This window comes from Paramisgurnus dabryanus, chromosome 21 (assembly GCF_030506205.2).
Source record: "Paramisgurnus dabryanus chromosome 21, PD_genome_1.1, whole genome shotgun sequence".
NCBI classification, from domain to species: Eukaryota; Metazoa; Chordata; class Actinopteri; order Cypriniformes; family Cobitidae; genus Paramisgurnus; species Paramisgurnus dabryanus.
In genome coordinates this window covers 8,991,871-9,016,570 of record NC_133357.1, presented here as the reverse complement: position 1 = coordinate 9,016,570, position 24,700 = coordinate 8,991,871, and the positions used below count along the sequence as shown (strand labels likewise).

Genomic DNA, 24,700 nt, shown 5'->3' with positions numbered 1-24,700 from the left:
TGATTAAAACATGAATTAAAAACAGATCTTATAAAACTGCAGATTTAATCATATATACTGTAGAAATATGACATCACAAACATTATAGATTTCTGTGTGTGTGTGTGTGTGTTGGATTTTCTCACTTGGCTGTTCAGAAGACACTGGTGAAGTGGGCGTGGCGGGTGGGGTTGTGGGTGGGTTTACGCGATCAGTCTATTAAAAAAAGAGAAAAGTCTGGTGAAATCACAAGTCATTTCAATGTTTTTCAATATTTGCATCTCTTACCTTATTGTCCTCCATTGCTGTCCGATCATGCGGTTTAATGACGATTAATGCCAGCTCATCAGCTTTCCTTCATAACACACAACACTTCAAAAAAGCTGTCAGGAGGTTTAATGTCTTAGAAGTACTGATGTGTAGCCGTCTGAACTCATCTGTAGTGAAATTAATCATTTACTCATTTTATGACTCTAAAGTCCAGTTAGACACTAATGACACAGATCTATACTGGCAAAATCTCTCAGATAGAAAAGGAAATAATGCAGATTATTTAAGACAGACACACCAATCAGATCTGAACACTGTAGAAAAACTGTACTCAAAAAGATATTCTGGAGTTGACATTACTTACATTAAAAAAACATGCAAACCTGTCAAATTCACATAAAAAATCAAAGACTTTATTTTATCAGATTCACCATCATCAGAAACAAACAAACAAATAAAAACAAACAAACAAACAAACAAACAAACAAACAGACAGACAGATAAAAATAAACAGACAAGTAAACATCACCTAGAGAAATTGACATCTATTTGTCTGTGTGCAGATGCATCATCCACAATTTTGTTAAGGGAGCACACTGTGCAGCTCACAGAAATTTGTGCATAAACAGACATTTAAAGAACATATTAAAGAGCGTTCACAGTCTCTTCCATGGTTCTTCTACTTACATTTCTAACAATCTGAGCCATCCTGCCTTCATGTGCAAACCTTTCCTCCCACCCAAATAGGGACACTACGGAGAGGCTATAATAAATGATCTGTGAGATATTTTGAGCTGAAACATCACAGAAACACCTGAGACTTATATTACATCTTGTAAAAATGGGCATAATATAATTTAAAAGCACCAGAAGTCTCGAGTGTTCAGCACTTAAACAGTAAACAGATGAATGTGCGTGAACCCTTCAGGTTTGGTAGAGATGCATTAAGATGTTAATGTGTGTTTGTTAAGAGCACTGCTGCAGGTGTAATGTCAGCGCCCCCTGGCTGTGCATCTGCAGCAGACGCATGAACTCCTCCGGCATGGCGTGCACGCGGCGGCTCGGGCGAGTCTCATCAAAATAATGGTAAGGAAGCGGCCGCAGCTGAAAGTCTGTGTCGAACGGCCAGAATCCGTAAACGTCCACGTCCTTGCACAGCTCCAATGCCACGTTGATCATCATAAACCCCGTTGAGAGGCGGATCTCCTTCAGGCCACGCTCCTTCCAGAACCGGTCCAACGTCCGCAGGTAAGAGGGACTGAAGAACACGACCGGCTGCTGAGGTCTGAACGGCCGAAGGGCCTGAAGAGTTTGGAGAGACCAATTGGTGTTGGACACTTTGACGAAGGCCGGGATAATGAGGTGAGCGTTCCCGTACACACGGACTCGTTCCACCAGTGAACTTGCGTTTTTCTCCAGGTCTCTGTAACTACAGAAACACGCACAGAGGTTTTTTATGAACACTTCTGTACCCCTTGAGATAAACTGGGTGAATCCCCATCAAAAACCAGCATTACAGGATAAAGAGCTTTAGTCAGTCTGTGGATAAACCTGTAGTTAGTTAGTATAACTAATTAGACAACATGCATCGATTCCCTTTTGATCTTCTCTCAGAAATAAATACACACTTAGCCCTCTGCACAAAGGACACATCATCTGCCATTACCACAATAAACAAACAATATCAGATCATGGACCCTTTAAATAATCCAACAGCTTGGTTGGACTTCTACCATCATTATTTATCCTTTATGTTAATGTGCAAGAGAAGATTTCTCCTAAATCTTTATCTGACACTTTGTAAGAGTTGTGTTTATGTTTTTTGTTTAAGTCTTTTATTGTGAAGTTCTGTGTTTCATGTTCATGTCTTTTTAAAAGCTTGTTTAAATGTCAGTGTATTTACTGTGTAGGTTCTTCTCATGCCACGTTTATGTTTGTTGATGTTACTTTATTGAATAAAACTGCACCTGGGTCTACACTTTGTGACAGAAATTAAAGACTAGAGCTGTCGTGATTGGTCGACTCTGATAATTAGTCGACATCAATATTTATAGTCGATTCTTTATTTTATCTTTTAAATTTTGTTCTCACGCTAAAATAACATCCGTTTCCCTTCACACCACTAGGAGGTGCGAACCTTATGTCTATCGCCGTCTCCATCAGTGGGTTCGCTCAGTGAGCAACAGTTTCCAAAGAATGAAGCTGGGTCGAGTGCAATGTCAAACGAGTTAGTTAGCAAAAGTTTTCAAAGGCTGAAGTGGTGTAAAGTATGGGAGTACTTCAGATTAGCTTGGTAATAAAAGGCTGGTATGAAAACTCTGTGAGGTTGGCATATCACAGTAGTATCAGCTCGATGCATGAACATCTGAAGAGCCGCCGGTAAATGCAAAGCTACAATATTTTTTTTGTGAATTAACTCATCCGTTTAGGCAGAACTATTCAAATCTGCTGTTGTTTTTAAAGAAAAGGTTTGGAAGGACTGAAATTGATTGATCGTTTCGATTGATCTGTGCCTGTGTTTGATAATAGGCTTGTTCGACTTTGACGTCAAAGTTTTGCGATTTAAAAGCAGACCATATGATTTTGCGAATCGATCTCGCAGTACTTTGACATCATCAGGCTGTCCATTCTTGCCACCTGACTGCAGATGCTTTGATATCATACGCCATACGTTTGCACCGGGTGTGCCTCATACATCTTGAAAAGTGAAGCCTCTGGCTCTTTGATCGCCCCCTGGTGACTGGATGCAAAAAAAGTCATAAACCTGCCCTCTCCATGCAAACCAATGAGACTCTGCTCTAAATAAAACAAATATTTACACTTCCAAAAATTTTTTATGAAATATGGTTGGTCATTTCAGGGTAATTATACACACACAAAAACGGCACATTTTTTCTCATACCTACAAAGTGTCAATTTCAACATCTTATAATAAATTATTTTAAGCTAAAACTTAACATATTTTGCTCTAGGGACACCAAACTTTATTAGACATCTTGTGAAATGTTCCCTTTAACTATCTCTCACTTTTACTTTTTTTTTTCTTTGAAATGATTCATGATGTAAAACACTTTGAATGACCTTTGTGTTATACAAATAAACTATTTTGTCGCTGTCTGTTTCTTGTCACTCAGCTGTCACTCAACACACAACATTTACTGTAAGGTGCAGTGAGGGTAATAAGAGACGAGGGATTTACTGTCAGCACGACAATCCTTTAATGAGGAAACAAATGTACTTTTGAAATATGTCTCTTCTTGAGAACTATGTTGACTGTATGCATTTAAACCACTGATCTATATAAATGACTGGATTGCGCATAGGACGCTTAACGTAACAGCGTGAGGTGAAGCCAGCGCAGAGTTCGAGCCGCCATCTTGGTATACCCAACCGGCAGAGAGCGTCATTGACTTCCATTCAAAATCATGATCAAAATGTACCCCCTTTACAGCGTATCAGTTACATAAGGTTAATTTTTAGGATATGTGTACGTTAATTATTTGTTAATTCTGGTGTTATTTGCAATGTTTATCGGGCAGGATAATGGATTTATTAAAAAACTGTTAAGGTGAGTGTGTCTGTTGCATTTGTTAATGACACGGGGACATTCCGCTACACTGTGACGGTCAGCGTTATTTCTCTAAATAAGTTTAGGTAACTTGTAAGTTTAGATAACATAATAACAAAACTAGCAAATTATTGCATGCACATACGGTACAAAGCATGATTATTTATATAGATTTCAGAATGAGCACGTTTATTGACACGTTTATACTAAATATGCTGCGGTCTGTCTGCTGATCTGATACTGTAATAAAGATGAATGTATAATAACTGATTAAAACGCAAAATGTACAACTTTCAGTAAATAACTATTTACATGCTTTGAACGTTTGTGTTGTAATAATGTACAGGGTAACTTCACATATATAAACGAAGACGAGTAAAGTGATGTTTTATCATTAAAATCTGATCGTGTCCATTGATTTAATAGAACGTTTGGGTATACCAACATGGCGGCGCGGTGGCTTCACAAGTGTGACGTCATGCGCAATCCAGTCATTATAGATCAGTGGTTTAAACTGGGTTTAATTCCCATTCTATATTTATGCAAATGAACCCACTCACAGGAATAACATCAGCAGAATTTAAATCCGAATAAAGATTGCAGTAGAAACTACAGTACGTGCAAAAACTTGTATTCAGTTTGCTTATGTGTTTAAAACACAGTGAAATATGTTTAATAAAGTCTGATTTATAACCACTGGAAATATAACATCCTAATAATGAAGTTAGGACTTCATAGTGACTTCATATTTAATAAAGAGTTTACAAGAATAAACTTTAATTCCACTCACTAAAAAACCTGTGTAAAATGTATTTAAAATGTATTGTTAAGTTCATTAACTAGTCTTATCCTAGTCCCAGACTAAAATACCTGTTTGAGCTGCCTTCATTTATAAGCACATTTTATTGGCACATTTTTACATAATCAGTGCTGTTGTTTTGTCTCAAGATACACATCAGTAATAATATTTTATAAGGTATATTTATAAAAACTCCTTAAATGTCTTAATATAAGGCCTAGTCCTGGATTAATCTAAACCCTGGCAGGTAAACCACCCCATAATGTTTACATTTGATAGATTTTTGGGTAGTTTCCCGGACAGGGATTAGCATAATCCAGGACAAGGCCTTAGTTTAATGATGAAATATAACTAGTTTTAACAAACATGCCTTACTAAAAACATTACTTTTGTGCATTTTAAGTCAAAACAAAGGGCCCCAATGTATTTTAAAATATGTCATTGCAAGTTGTTTTCAGTTTGGACAGCTCTATTTTAGTTTAGTACTAGTTTAATCCCTGTCTAGGAAACTGCCCAATTAAATTAAAAATAATACATGACCTAAGGTTTTTAAAGCTGCAATTCAGAACTGTTGCTATTTATTTTTGCTCTCTGTATTAGTTGTAACCCAAAAATACAGGAATTAAGTACAAAATGTAAAACACAAAAACACAATGTTCAGATCAAAACGCTTTCTTCAGGTATGATTCAGTATTTAGTGTTTACCTCTCTGGCCACTAAACACATCTTGAACATTTTTAAGGAGACTGAAGTCATGTGGCCAGTTGCATAAACTTACATGTTAGTCATCTGTTTTAGTTTCTTCAAAACAGGACATTACTTTTTTATAATCAGTTACATAAAAATCTGGATTGGTCAAACTTGAAGCTGAAAAGTAAGACTGATTACACCCAATTAACTGCAAGTTGGTCAGACTTGTTCTTAAAGGTGCCAAAGAATGCATTGTAATTAATCTGTTAAATTGTTCTCTGATATCTACAAAGAAGGTTTGTGGCTTTATTAAGTGAAAAACTGATCCAGAGTCAGTTTTTCATGTCCATTTACAACCCAAGGATTTGTCTTTAGAATGAAATGGTCTATTATTACCTTATTTGAACGGGTCATGAATAATAATGTTGAGCTCTGCTCTGATTGGCTGTTTCTCTTTCAGTAGCTCTGTGTGTGTGTAAACAGATCTTATGTTCGAGTCTGTATCAGATGAAGTTACAGATTTTGAGGAATAATGGGTAACGCTTTAGATTACAGCCCAGAAAGTACTGCGTAAGAACAGTGAATTTATGCATACCTTTCTGTAATTATAGTGTACTTATAAAGTACGCACGTGGAATTATAAGGGAACAATTTATAATATTTTGGTAATAAAGGGGTAACAACCAGGAAAAATACAAATAATATATGCAGTTAGTATTTTATAACTAAGGGCTAACTATTTTAATATTAACCCTCTGGGGTCTAAGGGGTTTTAGGGCCCTGGGGAAGTTTTGACATGCACTGACATTTGTGCTTTTTTCAGTTGCTTAAAAACATATAAATGGCAAAAGTCTCATAACACTGTGTTCAGCACAAACTGGGCTACAATATTATATGATCAACATGTATGTACATGTTTGTACTTTTGAGAGAAAAATGTTTATGCATGGTTTTTGAAAAAGCTAAATTTTTAAGTCATTGATATATTTCCATAAAACTCATTCTAAACATGTTTTCCCAAGACTTTCCAAACTGGATCTAGTAGTCTAGAGTTTTTTCTTCAAAATGATGTGAAAATCATTCGGCCTACTCATTCACATAAAGCAAGATATTGATTTACAATTTCTAAGACACTTTTGCTTGGGAAAGGCTGTATGCGTGGAGGCGGGAAAGCTAATGAATAATCAGTGATTGACAGCTGAGGAACAACAAAGTTGAATAATGTGCCACATTATGAGCCTTGTAGGTATGTTCAACAGGAATGTAACTTTCTCTGTAGTAAAACCATGATAAGGTTTACCTGGGAATTTATAACAAAAAACAAACACACACACACACTACATATATTTATATATATATATATATATATATATATATATATATATAAACTTATATATATAAACTTATCAATTTTTGTTTACAGCCCCTGCCATTACCTCACGTGTTGATCATGAATGCAGTAAACGTGTGCACATGCGAGTGATCCTGTGTTTAATAAACTTGCTGTGCACGGAGATATATGCTTAGACGCAACTAAAATAGGATTGTACTGTTTGCAATCGCGTATTTTATAAGAATTCCAAAAACCGCGTCGAGTTTCCTGCCTCGTGTGTTTGTGTATGTGCGTTCCAATCGCGTCAACTTTTTGTGACGGAAAACAAAGAAAACACTCACGTCTGGAGATACTGACACACATACGCAAGTAAATAAGGATTTAGATGTCATGTTTGGTGCACTCGGATGAAAAAACAAGGAGTGGAGAGACTGGATTGTGAATTGCGTATCCATTGACTGCAGGAGGCACGAGTCATGCATATGGATGTTTCTGCTCATTCACTTCAATGGCGCGGGGGTGTGGCGATATCATCTCATTACAGTTAAACAGGTACAGGAGAAAGACCTCTCCTCCTTCTCATACAGTTTACACCGAATGACAATATATGTTTTCGATCTCACTTACTTCATTTAAAAGCAGACATTCCAAGCATTATGTAGACATTTATCTTTTGTTTCTATGACAAGTATTTGTTAAGTTACAGTTCATTTTTCTGACGCGTTTCTGAAAGGACTTCACTGAGGGAGAGAGAACAAAACGCGCATCATGTTTATTTTCTTAATTTTGCGAAAAGCACAACATTCTGTTTTTATTGGGAGTGGACAGAAAAAAACTAGACACTTTAATGTTTTAAATGATGTATAAATCATATCTGTATGTCAAAAATCAGCTGAGTAATTTAAGTCTAATTTAAGGAGTGATTGAAAATAAGGAGTGTTAAAAAAACGTGAACAATTACAAATGATTTATACAAGGCGCAGCACTGCTACTGGGCAGAGTGATTTGCACAACTTTGACCGAACTCTCTGCTCCTCACCAGGGGGCTTCTCGCATAGATATGTATAAAGGCTTGATGTCTCGCCCTCGCTGCTGGCCAATTGAGTGGAACGTCCGCATTTTGGCGGCCATCTTACCACAGGGCGCTCGCTCACTCATAGCTTTAAAGCAACACTACGTAGTTTTTTTACCTTTAAATAATGTCTGTAAAATTATTTCAGTGATAGAACAACTTTTAACTGGACAAATTGTACTGTTGCTGCAACCTGAGCAGCCTCCTAGCTGCTACAAGCACACTCTGAAAGTGGTGGTGAAGGGTAGAGCACACAGCCCCACCCCTCCCCCTGCCTGCAGAAGAGTGTCTGATACCAGGCACTGTTTCCCTTTCAACAACATGGGGGAGCCGTAAGTCATTTTTACATGGAAACTACATAGTGTTGCTTTAAGTTTTAATTATGCAGGTACTTTTAAATGACCATAACTTGCTTAATATTTTACCGATTTTCGATTAAATAATTTCAATTTTAACGGTTTGGTTTGTTATAAACGTCAAAGATGTACCTATGATACTGTAATGAAGCACCAGTAGGCTGAGGATCTATTTGCAAACTTTATTTCACTCATTGTCGTACAGGCAGGGTCAAACACCAGCAAACACATATATTGGGACAAGGCAATCTCATAGTCGAATAAACAGGCAGATGTCAAGGCAGGCAGCAAACAATCAGAATAGTCGAAATACAGGCAGATGTCGGGGCAGGCGGCGAGCAATCACTCCAAAATAGGCACGGGATAATCAGACAGAATAAACGCTTAGAAATGATGCCAGGGCAAATCAAGACTTTGCGAAGAGACTCCATTCTGAGAGTCTAAAATAGGCAGAGTGATGAGTATCAGGTGCAAGTGAAATCAGTTCAGGTATGTGGGTTTATGGGAAATGTAGTCCGAATGACACTAATACCCAGGGGATGGCTCCCTCTGGTGGTGATCGAGGAGCGAAGCAGGAGCTTCACTCGTAACAGAACACCTCCCCCCCCGCGAGCGGCTCCCGAAGCGAGGAGGCGGATGACGCCGGGGTCTACCACGAGGTCGAGGGGCCGGCTTCCCAGGATTGTCTCGGTGAAACTGCGTGATGAGTGAAGGGTCAAGGATATCTCTGGCCTCCACCCAAGACCGTTCCTCGGGACCGTACCCTTCCCAATCGACCAGATATTGTAATTTGTTACCCCAACGTCTGGAGTCGAGAAGGTCGCTTCGAGATTTTGAAAGGACCCACATACCCGGGACTGAGTTTTTTGCAGGGTAGTTTGAGACGCAGGTCTCTGGTGGACAGCCAGACCCATTGTCCGAGCTTGTACTCAGGATTGACTCTGCGGTGGGGATCAGCTTGAAACTTTTGTCTCCTAACGGCCCGTTGGAGATGGTGATGTGCTTGTTCCCAGATCTCTTTGCTTCTTTGGAACCAGTCGTTAATGGCAGGTAGATTAGTGTGTTCATCAGACCAAGAGAAGAAGGGAGGTTGAAATCCTAAGATACACTTGAAGGGAGTTAACCCCGTAGAGGATTTGATTAGTGAGTTCTGTGCATATTCGGCCCACATTAAATATTTGCTCCAGTCCTGTTGATTCTGGTTGCAATATGAGCGGAGAAAGCGAGTGAGTTCCTGGTTCATTCTTTCTGTTTGTCCATTGGATTGTGGGTGATATCCTGACGTGAGACTGGAAATTACGAATGAAGCGTCTGTAGAAGTTGGCAAATCCCAGGAAGCGTTGTAGTTCCTTAAGGGTTTGAGGTCTGGGCCAATCAAGCACAGCTTTGACTTTGGATTCATCCATTGCGACTCCATCCGATGATATGATATATCCTAGATATGACGTTGACGTCTGATGAAACTCACACTTCTCCGCTTTGGCATACAGTTGGTATTGAATGAGACGTTTTAATACTGCTCTTACATGTCAAATGTGTTATTCAAGGTTACTGGAGTAGATTAAGATGTCATCGATGTAGGTAATGACCCATCGGTCCAACATGTCTCGAAACACATCATTGATAACGACTGGAAGACAGATGGACTGACAGAAAGGCAGAAGGGCATCACCAAGTATTCGTAGTGACCAGATTTAGTAGAAAAGGCTGTTTTCCACTCGTCTCCCTCCTTGATACGAATGAGGTTGTAAGCACATCGCAAGTCAAGGATGGTGAAATGTTTGGCAGTACGTAATTGCTCTAGGGTTGCTGGAACGAGCGAGTGGGTACCTGAATTTCACCGTAATGTCGTTGACAGCTCGGTAATCGATGCATGGTCGGAGAGTGCCATCCTTCTTCTTCACAAAGAAAAAGCTAGATGAAGCAGGAGAGACGGAGTGACGGATTAATCCCTTAGCTAGTTCCTCCTCAATGTAGTTGTTCATGGCTTCGTTTTCAGGTTGAGAGAGAGGGAAAATGCACCCCCTGGGTGCTATGGTGCCTGACAACAGCTCAATGCTGCAGTCGCTTGGGTGATGAGGTAGATCCTTGCAAAAGGTTTTGGTAAGGTTAGCATATTCTGGAGGTAGTTTAAATGTTGCAAAATCCTCAGATGTAATGATAGTGTTAAGGGAAGTAACAGGGTAAATGGATGACAGACAGGTTGAGAGACATTTATCACTCCACTTAACTATTTGGTGTTCCTTCCATGAGATGTGTGGGTTGTGCTCCTCCAGCCATGGCAGTCCTAGAATTACTGAATAATGTTGAGAGGGGATGATGTAAAAGGTGATGTGTTCTTGATGCAGAGATCCAACTTGTAACTGAATTTTGCCGGTACAGTACTCAATATTCCCCTCTCCAATGGGTTTTCCTTCTATCGTCTCGTATGTTAAATGAGATGGGCAAAGTGTTAATTGTAGATTGTGACAGTGAGCAAAACTTTTGGACATAAAGTTTCCTGCAGCTCCAGAGTCAATTAAAGCAGAGGTAGAGATTAATCCCTCATCAGTGACTATTTGAACTGGGACATCAATGTTACGTTGAGAGGAATGAATGAATGCACTCACCATGGTGGTTTTGCGAGAGGGAGGTCTGGTGGGACAGGTAGACAGAACGTGTCCAGGTTTTCCACAGTACAGGCACAAATTGTTCTTAATCCTCTGTTCTCTCTCCTCCTGAGTGAGATGTGTATAACCCAGCTGCATGGGTTCGGGGGGAGTCGGAAAGTAACTGGGCTGAGTGTAATGACGACGGAACGGATTAGGTTATCTATTTGGAAAGATAAGTCAATGAAAGCTGCTAGATCTCTCCCTTCATCGCGGCAGGCCAATTCCGCTTGCAGTTCGTGGTTTAATCCACGTCGATACATCAGTTTTTAAGGGTCTTCAGGCCACCCGGTCTGAGCAGCAAGTGTGCGAAACTCCAAAGCATAATCTGCAGCTATGCGATCACCCTGACTGATGGTAATGAGACGCTCACCTGCATTTTCGCCTCCTGCAGTATGCTCAAACACCTCTCGGAATTTGGCCAAGAAAACCTCAAAGGTAGGGAACACAGAGCCGTCGTCCTTCCATACGATTGTAGCCCAGTCCAAAGCTTTATCAGTTAGTAAGTTGCACACAAAGGCAATTCGGTTGGCGTGCGTGGGGTATAAACCAGGTTGTTGCGAGACAAACAGAGAGCATTGTAACAAGAAGCCCTTACACCTTGCTGGGTCACCGTTGAACTTCTCAAGAAAGGCTAGTTGAGGGTTCACAGTAGCCGATGCTGAATGAGCACTTCCGCTCAGTGAAGCATTTGTCGCTGTGGACGGAGAGATCTGTAGCCTTTGTAAAGTCCTAACCAACTCCTCGGTTACGGTGCTAAGGTGTCCGAGTTGTTGTTGTTGTTGTGCAGCTAGCTGGTGAGCTTGAACCGACAACTCCGTGGTGATTTGAGAGACAGTCGCTGGATCGCTTTGCGGCAAAGTCTTCTGTAATGAAGCACCAGTAGGCTGAGGATCCATTTGCAAACTTTATTTCACTCTTTGTCGTACAGGCAGGGTCAAACACCAGCAAACACATATATTGGGACAAGGCAATCTCGTAGTCAAATAAACAGGCAGATGTCAAGGCAGGCAGCAAACAATCAGAATAGTTGAAATACAGGCAGATGTCTGGGCAGGTGGCGAGCAATCAGAATAATCAGTAAACACTCCAAAATAGGCACGGGATAATCAGACAGAATAAATGCTTAGAAATGATGCCGGGGCTTAAGAGTCTTAATTAATAATATAATAAAATAATTCGTTACATTTATATAGCGCTTTTCCAGTGCTCAAAGCGCTTTACATATGAATGGGGGAATCTCCTCAACCACCACCAATGTGCAGCATCCACCTGGATGATGCGACGGCAGCCATATTGCGCCAGAACGCCCACCACACACCAGCTTATTAGTGGAGAGGAGATCGAGTGATATAGCCGATTAGTATGAGGGATGATTAGTAGGGCATTGGGGAAGTTTGGCCAGGATGCCGGGGCACACCCCTACTCTTTTTCGAAGGACATCCTGGGATTTTTAATGACCACAGAGAGTCAGGACCTCGGTTTAACGTCTCATCCGAAAGACGGTGCTTGTTGACAGTATAGTGTCCCCGTCACTATACTGGGATGTTAGGACCCACACAGACCACAGGGTGAGCACCCCCTGCTGGTCTCACTAACACCTCTACCAGCAGCAACCTGGTTTTCCCAGGTGGTCTCCCATCCAAGTACTGACCAGGCTCAGCCCTGCTTAGCTTCAGTGGGCAAGCTGTCTTGGGCTACAGGGTGATATGGCTGTCTTAAATAGGCAGAGTGATGAGTATCAGGTGCAAGTGAAATCAGTTCAGGTATGTGGGTTTATGGGAAATGTAGTCCGAATGACACTAATACCCAGGTGATGGCTCCCTCTGGTGGTAATCAAAGAGCGAAACAGGAGCTTCACTCGTAACAGACATTGCATACTTATACTAAAAATAAATAAAATATTCATGAAGCATGTTAAAGCATCCAGAATTATAGCCACGTTAATAACGTTAGTAAAAACCAAACTGTTTGAAAATCGGCAGAAATTGATCAAGTTATGGTCATTTAAAAGTACCTGCACCATTAAACTCAATGCTACTAGTGAGTGAGCTGTCTGAGGTAAGATGTCCGCCAGGTGATGCCGTTAGAGACTCAGCCATAAGACATCTAGCCTTTATACATATCTATGGCTTCTCGGGTGCTGCGAGCAAATCACTCCACCCAGTAGCAGTGCTTCGCCTACAGAGAATATAGTTCCCAGTATGTATACTGTTAAAAGATGGCTGTGTCTCATATGACCTTGTTATTTGTACACGGTGTAACTAAACAAATCACAACCCATATATAGGAAAATGTTTGCATTATTTTGTCACTTATTGGGAGCGGTTTTCTAGCTGGAGCCATTCACTTCCAGTCTTTGTTCTAAGCTAGCAGGGGCTGCATCAGACAGAGTTACAGCACGCACGGAGATGAGAAAGGTATGTATGGACTTATCTAACTCTGGGGGATACGGTGAATAAGCTAAATTCCCAAAATGTGGGCGTGTTCCTTTAAGCTCTCCCCAAACGCATCCTGATGCGAAGTCTTGATTTGCCACAGTGATCATTACTGAGAGTTTCCTGAATTATTATTACAGATCTATGTCTTGACCTTGGACTGTTGTCATCGTTTTGGATTATTTGCCCTTGAACTCTGCCGGTCTATTGATTTCACGATTGTTATCTGCCTGTCTGTTCCTGTTTATCCTTCTGATTTACCCCTTGGATTCGGTGTGCTACCGTCCTCTTACTATTGTGTTTTCATCTTAATAAAACCTGCAAATGGATCCCATGTGTGAGGACTCATCATTACAATAAAGATGTTTTGAAATAAGTTGTTTTTGAAATAAAGATCCCAGTGTTGTGTATGTTTATGGTATTTACTAAATTTATAACAAAAGGTGAACAAAGCACCCCTTTAGTTTACAGGCCGCAAAGGTAAGAATTACTGGTTAAATACACAGAACAAGGGGGTAACAAAGATCACTTTCATTTACAGCCCGCAGATGTTGTACTTACTCTGTAACTACATGAAACAACGGGTAAAAGTTTGACTTACAATGTAACAACACAAAACAATGGTATATTACACAGTAACTACTACAGAAAATAGTTTCAGTTTTTCTTGCCTTTTTATACCATAGTCCTTTCCTATTTTTTCCTATATAATATGTACCCCCTATGGGTAAAAAAATGCCTATGCCTGAATATATTTTAATACCTATATGTTTCCAAAAAGATATGTGGTGTATGATTATGACTTTACAATCATTTCAGAGGTCTCTTCTGAATCAGCACAGTTTGCAGAATCCATGTGAAAGCAGTCATGATACTACAACACCACACACCAGAGAAGTGTGATCGAGACAATTCAGTGAATGTGTGTTTGTTCTCGCTAAATTGCTCTCAAACATAAGATTGTTGTTTTGCATGAAGCCTAGGCCGTATCACGTGAGCCTAAATTACTTACTGTATAAATCATTTGAAATTTTCCACTTTTTTAGCATATAGGTCATACATACCATGTAATATTAAAATAGTTAGCCCTTAGTTATAAAATACTTCCTGCATATATTATTTGTATTATTCATGGTTGTTACCCCTTTATTACCCAAATATTATAAATTGTTCCCTTATAATTCCAAGTACATACTTTATAAATACACTATAATTACAGAAAGGTTTACATAAGAAGAAGGAAACAATTGTGTTTGAGGCTCATGTAATATGTCATTAACATGTACACAACTCTTAGTATTCATCTATGACTACATAAATACAGTTTTACATCCGTGTCTTTGAGTGCATTTATGTGTGTGCATCCGTGTTTGTGTGTGTCTGTTTGTGTGTGTCTGTGTGTCTGTGTCTTTGTGTGTGTGTGTGTGCGTGTGTGTGTCTGGTTACTAACTTTTTCTCAATCTGACTGGGATTAATGGTGACTAGATTCGTCTTCACACCAACATCACTGACATTAAGAGTCGCCAAATTAAACCTAAAAAACAGAATGATGGTCAGAACGAGATGTGATGAACGTTTATAGATGGATGAGGGATGGGACGGTGGTCTCATTATGGGATGTCTTTACCGTATGACAAAGTCTGCACTGTCAATCTTTTGTCCACAGCTACTGTTCTGTAAAATCCCACCGCTTCCCACCACAGCACAGCGACCCAAACCACCAGAAGTCCAGGGAAAGCCCTATATACACATGTACACAAACACACAGTTACAGCACAAATAAACGGGTTTTACAGAGCTTGATATATTCACACGCACCTCAGGCAACATTCTGTGAAGTTCTGCATCCATTTTGTGTCTTTGTTCAATTTCGGTTTCATACTGAATCTCTTGATTGACAGCTGTGTTGTGTTGGGTGAGAAATAAAGTTTCTGTGGCATTACAACAAAACTTCAGATTGACCCTGTAATAAACACACAAACACACACACACACAAAGAAAGAAAAGCAGTCACGGATTAGACGTCATATTTCTGCTCTCTTCATCAGTATTCATGTGTTCAGGGTTATCAGATCTCAAATGTTTCTACAGGATCTGGTTGAGGTCTAATTGTGAGATGACGTTCATTCATATCTACTTGTTCATAGTTTCAGTTTCTCTAATAATAGCAAAATATTTCTTCTTTTCAAGGTTTTCCCTTCATTAAAACTAAACTATCATGTTTCTAGCGTTAATCTCAGCATTACTTAAATCGACTGAAATGTACGAACTTTCATTTGATACCCAACTCCAGATTAATTAATCAAATATTTATCAAGTCTGCAGTAGCAAACTTGATAAATATATTACAGAACTACAATCAGAATACAATCCATCATGTAAACTGCGCTCACAAAATTCTGGTCACTTAATTATCCCTAGAATATCAAAAGTGTCTAAAGGTGGTAGATCCTTTTCCTACTTGGCCCCTAAGCTCTGGAATGATTTACCAAATAATGTTCGAGTATCAGACACAGTCGAGCAATTTAAATCTAAACTTAAGACATTCTTCTTTAACAAAGCATTCACATAGATTGTCCAGTAAATGTACTTTTCCCGCAGTAGTTATTTTTGTCTAGAGCAAAGCACTCACATACCTCGTATGGGTAATTTACTCTTGCCGCAATAGTTAGCCTGTCTGGAACCGAGCTGAATTAAACCACTATAATGTATGACACTTGCATTACATGAGAACGGCCCCTACGCTAATAGAATTCTGTTTTTGTCTCCCTGTCTATATAAATATATATTAATTCCTCCCAAGGGTTTTTGTCCTTCTAGGAGTTTTTCCCATTGGGTTTCTTCCTAGGGGGTTTTTTCGTCCCAGGGAGAGTCAGACAACTTTGGCTTAACTTAGCACTTTACTGTATAAGTTACATTATTAATATGCACGCTTGTACGGTTTAACCTTAGCCGCTATATTCTACTTCTTATTTTATCTATTGATTTTCTGTGTTCTCCTCTACATCTTCTCATGTAAAGCTGCTTTGCAACAATTAACACTTGTGAAAAGCGCTATATAAATAAAATTGAATTGAATTGAATTAAAATAGCGACTAAGATTTTTATCACAAAATAAACCCTGACAGCTTGATCAAAACCCAGAGACAAAGCCAACGGAGTAAATATATACGGGTATATGGACTCCAAATATTCATATGCAACCTGATCTCAGGAATTTCCGTGGGATAGTCACAGAATTTTTTGCTCATTTTTCTGTGGCGTTCTCACAGATCTCTATATTTTTCTGTGGCCCTGCCACATTACATCAGTTCATTTGAAAGAAATCCAAACCACATTCCTTATGACTTTAAACATGACGAGCATGCATTTGGTTTAAAAAAAAAAAAAAAAGTATTTACGGTAATACTAGTAGTAGTAGTAGTAGTCACAGTTCCTGCTGTGTTATCAGTCTTAGATACTCACTACCGGTAATCAGAATCAAGTAATCACCAGAGGCTCGTGTGATAACTGAGTATAACATTGTGACTCATAAACGGATGAACTGTTGAAGTCACCGCTCAATAATTAGCGTATCTCTGTGTGTCTCAATCAGGTCCTGAGGTTGTCAATCATGTTATTGGGTACGTAGGTTCGGGCACTGATAAGGACTCTTGCTTACTTCATATTGGGGCACTGTTCACTTCTTATCCTGTGACCAGATTGCTTAGGCATATTGTGATCATTAATCATCATCAGCCAGCAAAACTAAAATCTTCGTATTTAAACATGTTACAGTATATTATGAATCTATTATATCTAGTATATTATGGTCTTAACATCTGACTCAACAAAGCAAGTTGTGCTAGTGGAGCTTACTGTCCCCTGGGAGGACAGGATGGAGGAGGCTTTCGAAAGGAAGAAGGCCAAATATCTTGAGTTGGTTGAGGCATGCAGAGGGAGTGGATGGAGGGCCCGCTGTGAGCCAACAGAAGTGGGCTGCAGGGGCTTTCTAAGTCAATCTGTGCATCGGGCATTCAGGCTCCTTGGCATTAGAGGGTTGTGTGAAAGAAAAGCCACTAAAAACATCAGTGAGGCTGCCGAAAAACCTCAAGGTGGTTAAGGATCAAATGGGGAGAAGTATGGAGTAGCACGTTGCATGGACACAAACCGGGGGCTGATCAACCCTGGTTCGGTCGCCCAGGTGAGGGTGTATGAAGATCAAAGACCCAAAACACCCTATGACCCTGGGTCCTTCACTGAAGATGTGTCCAAGCTGCAGCCTTAAGGTGTTTCAAATCTGAACAACACTTTATTATTCTTTTACATATCCGTGCATACATTTGGAAGAATATTATATTTAAATTTTAAGTAAGCAGATTGTGGTCCCTTCCTGTCTAGTGATTATATTAAAATTAAAACAAACATTTGTAATTACAAAAGGTCGCATTTCATAAAGTTTATTGAGTTGGCTCACACAAGTCGGAGAGCTTCAGAAAAGGTGTCTTTAAGTTGAATTAAACACTCCATGAAGGAGTAGAAGCATCTCAAAGGGACACTCCACTTTTAAAAAAAAATATGCTCATTTTCCAGCTCCCCTAGAGTTAAACATTAGATTTTTCCCATTTTGGAATCCATTCAGCTGATTTCTGGGTCTGGCGCTAGAACTTTTAGCATAGCTTAGCATAATCCATTGAATCTGATTAGACCATTAGCATCGCACTAAAATACCGATAAAGAGTTTGGATATTTTTCCTATTTAAAACTTGACTCTTCTGTAGTTACATCGTGTACTAAGAAGCCATCCTTGGTTACTTTCAATAGCAGGGGACTATTTTCGTGCACTGCGTAATATCACTACGCCTGCTGCAGCCAAGTTACAGCAGCAAAGTTATTGATTATTACACCAGTTTAAGAGTATTGTTCATAGACATATCTGCCTACAAAATATTTTTTTAAACAACTTTTAATTTTCCTTCTGTCTTAGTACACGCTGTAATAAGAGAAGAGTCAAGTTTTAAATAGGAAAAATATCGAAGCGTTTTAATTATTTTATTAGGTGCGATGCTAATGGTCTAATCAGATTCAATGGATTATGCTAAGCTATGCTAAAAGTGTTAGCGCCAGACCCAGAGATCAGCTGAATGGATTACAAAACCGTAAAACTCAAATGTTTAAAGGGACAATAAGTAGGATTTACCCCCATCTAGTGGTGAAATTGTATTTTGCATTCAAACGAACAGTGCTCTCTAGCGCCTCGCGTTTTCAAATGCGTGTTGCAACTACGGTAGCCGTTATGTAATCACTGATCTCCTTGTCCGTTGCAGCTGGTTCACGTGTTCTGAAAGAAAACGCGTTGTGAAAACATGTTGGTAGGTTATTCCTTTTTGTCCCTCTCTGTTATTATAGTTTAACAACACGGCGGAACGACATGGAAGCCTCTTTGGACTAACCTGTTAAATTTAGGTAAAGAGGAGAAATTCTAAGCTTACAAAGAAAAGTCAGATCACTGGCAGAGGTCATTTGACACCAACGAGGACATATTTATGAATAAAGACATTGATTTTGTTTAATAAAACATTTAAAATCCTACTTACAGTGCCTTTAACTCTAGGGCAGCTGGAAAATGAGCATATTTTTAAAAAACGTGGAGTGTCCTTTTAATGAGGATCAGAAGAAATGGATAGCACGCGAGTTCAATATGAGTGTCACAGCAAAGGGTCTGAATACTCACTGCATGTGTGTGTTTGCTGTTATTTCAATGAGACAGAAATGCAGTTACCTGTTTAGTTCCCGCTCGATTATGTTTGGCGTGTAAGGGCAGTTCATCAAATCTGACACATCCTCAGTGAATTTATTGATATTAATACTGAAAGAAAATCAGACACGTGAGTTTAATTTCTCACACAAAAACTTGTGTTGGTGATATTTTATGATTTATTTATTTTATAATCATTTTAAAGAGTGTAATTGATGGGTTGTTGCCACACCTCTTTGCCGGTCGGATGACAGAAAACTTTGCTCGGAGTTTAGCACATTGAAACTGGTGGAGCGTGTCTGTCACTTCATACCTAAAGATAAGAACAAACAGGAATCTTGTTTGACCAATGAAAACAGGTATTCTTGAATTCCAGTGAATTTCTTTACGAGCCACTACCATTGTGAGAATATGAGATTATAACTCATACTGTTACAAAACTAAACAAAATATATTCACATAACTTCAATAGATAAAGTAGCTAATCAATGATTTAATCACATAAATAATCTTAAAGCAGGATTTAGATAAATCCAGGACTAGGACATTTAAGTCGTTTTTACAAACCAACCTTACTGATGTGCATCTTGAGAAAAACAATGGCACTAATATTTTAATGTACGTAAGGAATTTTTAAATTAAGGTACAGCTCAAATATGGATTTTAGTCTTGAACTATGACAATCCCTGAACCACCCCAAACTAAATGAAACTAAATGATTTAGTTGATCAATATCAATATCAGTCCTGAATTACATTTCAAGTAAACATTTAAATAATAAAACAAAATTGTAAAAAAAAATAAAACCGAGATTATGGACTTTTAACTGACGATTAAATGTTATCCAAATACATTTGCCGGCAAAGTAGTGAAACCCAGGAGAAGTCATGTATTTATATTAAACATTTTATATTTATTCTTGTAGGTTATTGTTAGCAGTAGCGTTGATCACATTATTTTAAAGAGTAGGAATATTCAGCAGTTTCATGTATTTAATCACGTTTGCATGACAAAAAAGTCAAATAATTGCATACGATAAAGTAATATTAATATTCATCAGTATAAAACAACGAGTCTCAGTGTTCATCTATTTGAGAAAGCTGTATGAGACTGAAGTGAATGAATAAAGAGGTTCTGACCTGCTGTCCTGTGAGTTGGTTGTGTTGAAGATGAGACAAACACTCTGAAAGATGATGAGGATCATAAAAACACTGAAGGTCCATTGCAGCAGCCCCAGAGTCATTACAGGCATATATCAGACACCGGTGCACGAGCTTCTGTGTTTCTTTCTCTGCTTTAGATAAGATGAGATGAGATGAGATGAGGGGTTAAAAGTGACAAACACACACACACACACCTGTACATGAGTCCGCCCCTTTACTTACTCTGTTATAAAGGGTTTCATGGCTTTTGAGTGAGAGTTTTATGAGGATTATTGGGAAATGGGAAATGAAGTCAGATGTATAAACATTAAAGAGTTATTATTGCTACAGTTTCAATTATTTGGGACTTTTTGGACTGAAGATAATTCCAATAAAATGAGGCTGCGTATGCAAAAGCCTTTTCCCCCTGTTCAGTTCTAACTAGCGAAACCAAAATAGTTGTGATAGTTTAAAGAGTTCAACAAATTGTCCACAGTTTTTTTGCACCAGAGAGCTGAGATATGACGCCAATAAACCCAAGATCTTAACCTGGTCTTATATGATTAAGTACCAATGCACTTTTCTCCTATCAGAGAGAGAAGACCAGCCCACTCTATTATACAGAACACAATGATGGGTTGAAGATTTACAATTTGCTATAAACCTTAAAGAACCATGATAAACGGCATCTAGAGTAGTGAGGAGATATGAAGGTGCAAATTGGTACACAACGTCACAAAAATCAATTACAGGTAAGAATGTTGCAGAGACTAAGTTTCTTTTGGGCATTAAACGACAGACAGAGCTTGTTTCTAAAATAAAACCCACGCTTAATTTTTAGCATGTTCTTCAGTTGGGTGATACGAGAACCAAAAGACAAGGCATCATCAACAGGTCTGGAGAGGAGTCAAATCAGTTTTAGGTTTCTTTGAGCCCGAGAATACCATATATTTAGTTTTTTCAGTGTTCAGAACAAGTTTTAAACTGAAAAGCCATTACTGAATGATTTCAAAGAAGTTTTGACAAGGCTAGTTGACAAGAAGGGGCACTGCAGTACACAATCGTATCATCTGCATAAAAGTGAATATTGACATCTTGAGTGTCGTAATCAATACTATTTATAAAGATAGTGAATAAAAGGGCACCTAATACAGACCCTTGGGGGACACCTTTTAAAATCTCCAATAAACTAGAAAATAATAAAAAATGAATACACTAAAAACATGTTAACTACACTTTACCACAAAAAAAACAGTTAATTTTTGTAAGGGTTCTGATTGGTTAAGTTGAATTGTCAATTAAAAGAAAACTTTCACCCAATGACGAGTTTTTATGGCAATCCATATTTCCACTAGTATCCACTAGGTGGCCTCTTACTCAACTTATAAAACATTGAAGCATGCACTGATCCAAAACCAGTAAAAACAAATTAGCTCTGATATCATCTCAATTCTTTTAATGCACTGCGAGGAGGCGATGAATGAGAAGTGAGGATGCTTCCTGAGGAGTCATGAGTGAGGATACACGAGTGAACCGTATGTGGAAGTGTTTTATCAACTAAACCTGACGCACATGTAAATCTTCTCCTGCTTCACATCGTCATGTCTTCAAATGTGCATAAATCTTGGTACTAATGATTAAATTATTGTAAATGTAGACTCAGTTCAGACAGAATATTTAATATACATGTATAGACCACCGATCTATATAAATGATCAGTGGTATAAACACATATGTCTTTATTTTAAATGTAGTAAGGATATGAACTCAAGTATGTGTTTAACTTAATTTTTCTTGTTAAATATTTTAATGCACTTGATCATTTGATAATAGAGAATGAACTTTATACAGAGAGTGAGGATTTAGGATATGACATTTTACTTAAAGGGGCAAAAGAGGATGTTTTTCGCCTACTGAGAATCGAAAAACGGTTACTGAGTTTTTTAAATGAGCGCATGCGTAAGAACAGCCTCCCTCCTTCACAGCTCATTTCTAGGGAACGCCTTCCAAAACTCGTGCACGAGTATTTGAACACAAGTGTTTGTTTACCACTGGCATATGCTGTGTCGCGTGACTCGCGTCAGTGGATTCATTATGTGAAATGATATGATAATAAACACATAAGACGTAAAGTTAGATCAGTCGACGCTACTCCCGTTTCAACATGCTAGCAGACTGGTCACTGCCTTACAACTACAGTACAAGAACAACGTCAATATACCTGAATAACAGTACAACAATAATTATTCCCCAAAGAAAGAATAATCACTGTTACCTGTCGGGAAGAATTTTTGCGACCTGCGCGTCTGTCTTGACACCTCTATGTTCCTTCATTGCTCTCCAACGTTGAAATGTTTCTCCTATAACGACTCTGGTTACATTACGTTCTTCTGACAATTTTCTCCTATTTCCAGCGGCTTTAAAAAAAGTCTTTCTTTTGCGTCCTCCTTCGGGTTTTTTCTCTTCCATGGTGCAAATTCGAGGAGGAAAGCAGGATCGACAATGAAAACAAACTGAAACTTTTTGAGTTTCATGCGCTATGCGCATGCGTCGCCTGTTTTTAGTTACTGGAGTGTTCACGTCTTTCACAAGGATCGTAATGGCAGTGATTGACAAGCCAGAGGGCCAATCGCTGATGCGATGACCGCATGAGCAATTGGCTGATGTTTTTAAGGCCCTATCTTGTGCACAGATTACATATATTAATATTATTACTTTCAGTGCACCTAATAAGTAGTCTTTTATCATTTAGTAAAGACAGTTTCAAGTAATATTGCAAAAATGTATAAAACAAACATCCTCTTTTGCACCTTTAATGTTTAGTCTCCTCTGTCCTCACTTACATCCAGAAGCTACGATGTGAGGAACGGAAACAAGGAAAGAAAACAAGGATGAACAAATAAGCGAAGAAGCGCCCATTGTCTTTTATTCCTGACCATATGACCAAACCAAACATGATTCATTCAGACTGACCAATCAGAAGATCATCTTTAACCCCTACTGTACTGGACAAACAATTCTGCCAACAGTCTTTGGTCACTATCAGTAAGCACAAGAATGCAGATACAGGATGGAAATGGGGGTTATGAAAGAGTAATGGCCGTTTCACACGGTACGCGGTAAGCGGCAAAATCGCTGCGCGGCTTCAGCTTTTCTCTGGTATTGGAAGCATTTTGTGCAGCATTTAATATGTTTATCTTCAACGGCGCCTGTCATGAAGTACCATGTCCGGAGAAGGAATAGGATTTTGGGTGCACGAGCAAGGCGTGTGGACCAACTCCGCTTCACCTCTGTAACCACCCCCGTTTTGCCGCTTTCCGCACGTCTCCTATTGAAAAAGAACTAAACACTCGCGGTTGCCGCGTATCGTGTGGTGTGAAACGGCCTTAATACATTTCTGATGTCGGTAAGAATGTAAAGATGATGTCAGAGTCATGATTCATAGATGCAGATTGTGTTTGTCCTTGTGAATGCCCATCATAACCCTGGTTACACATTCAACTAAATCCTAAAGTGTCAACTTTACACCCCGTCTAACAGCATCTTACACACAGCTTTGTAGACTACACTTACTGTTGACTCCTTAGACAGAAGGTTAAATGAGAAGTGCCCATTATTATTATTCGTACAAATGTTCTCTCAGTTGTCGTTGCTTTTGGATGAATGTAAAATTTTTCCCATTTGTTGCCCGAGCACTGCAGTGGTACCTGCTCATTGCCCCGTGTGCCTGTGTGTGTACTAGTTCACTGGGATGGGTTAAACGCAGAGGTCACTTTCCAAGTATGATTACCATACAGTGGCCACTACTTCACTTTTACTTCCCACCCTTACTTGCCTGAAGAACACCACACACCTTTTCTACTTGGAAAAACCATTGCAAAAGCAATAAATGTCTGTTTGAACAAATTCATGCAAACATTTTTATGAAGAGAATTACTGACTGACGTGTGTCGTGTCATAAACAGACTTTATATTACTTACTTACTTTGTTTATTAAAGACCACTGTGATTCCAATGATTCAATTGTAAAAAAAATTGTAAAATTGTAAAACAACAAATCATTCATTCCTTATAAAAGGTTTATTTCCTTGTTGAACTGATAAAAGCAGAGACATGTGTATCATTAACATTGACTGAAGTAGAAATGTGCATTTCAGAAAAACAACACACAAAACTAACTTCTGTGTATCATTACTTATTTTACGCAAACTACCCACAATAAATGAAATCATTAAAACAAGTCAAACTCCTTATTTGGATCATTGAGATAACAAAAGCAAAAACCAACGTAAACTAAACGTAAATGTAAAATGTTATCCTCATGATCTGTCAGAATATCTTTACATGGTTTAGATAGAGAACTCATTGACTCTCTTCAGTCGTCTCTATAGGACGTCAAACACCTGCAGAGAGTTATAAAAGAGTTTCTCTCTCGTTTTTTCACCTTTCTGTCATCCTTTGTTGCTTAAGTAGTTTAGTTGTGGTAGATTTTGTGTTTGCAGGCTTGTACTGTATGTTATTATTAATATGATCTCTTTGTTTTTTTGTGGTTATCTTTTAATCTTATCTTTTCAAGCATCTCTTGATTTTCCAGTTTTGGCGTAGCAGTGTTTGTATTTAAGCATCATTTGTTGTGAATTGTTCTGGTGATAATATGAAGAGTTTGGT

General features: G+C 38.8%; 1 protein-coding gene across 1 annotated transcript; it reads right to left on the bottom strand.

Annotated features, from left to right (window-relative positions):
- Positions 1-1,215: 1,215 nt before the first annotated feature.
- Positions 1,216-20,133, bottom strand: LOC135764993 (alpha-2,8-sialyltransferase 8F-like). Its single transcript, XM_065275668.2, has 7 exons — positions 20,030-20,133; positions 19,123-19,203; positions 18,915-19,001; positions 14,972-15,116; positions 14,781-14,893; positions 14,604-14,687; positions 1,216-1,678 (listed from the first exon to the last, which is right to left on the bottom strand). Exons 1-7 carry the CDS (start codon positions 20,131-20,133, stop codon positions 1,216-1,218), a joined length of 1,077 nt encoding a protein of 358 aa, XP_065131740.2.
- Positions 20,134-24,700: the final 4,567 nt, after the last annotated feature.

Bases quoted from the DNA above. Each gene is read 5' to 3' on its own strand.
- LOC135764993 (XM_065275668.2), bottom strand. From the start codon at position 20,133: ATGACTCTGGGGCTGCTGCAATGGACCTTCAGTGTTTTTATGATCCTC. The intron at 14,688-14,780 runs GTAAAGACATCC...TCTGTTTTTTAG, and splicing joins AGTGCAGACTTTGTCATACG to GTTTAATTTGGCGACTCTTA. The intron at 1,679-14,603 runs GTTAGTAACCAG...GTGTTTCTGTAG, and splicing joins CCCAGTCAGATTGAGAAAAA to TTACAGAGACCTGGAGAAAA.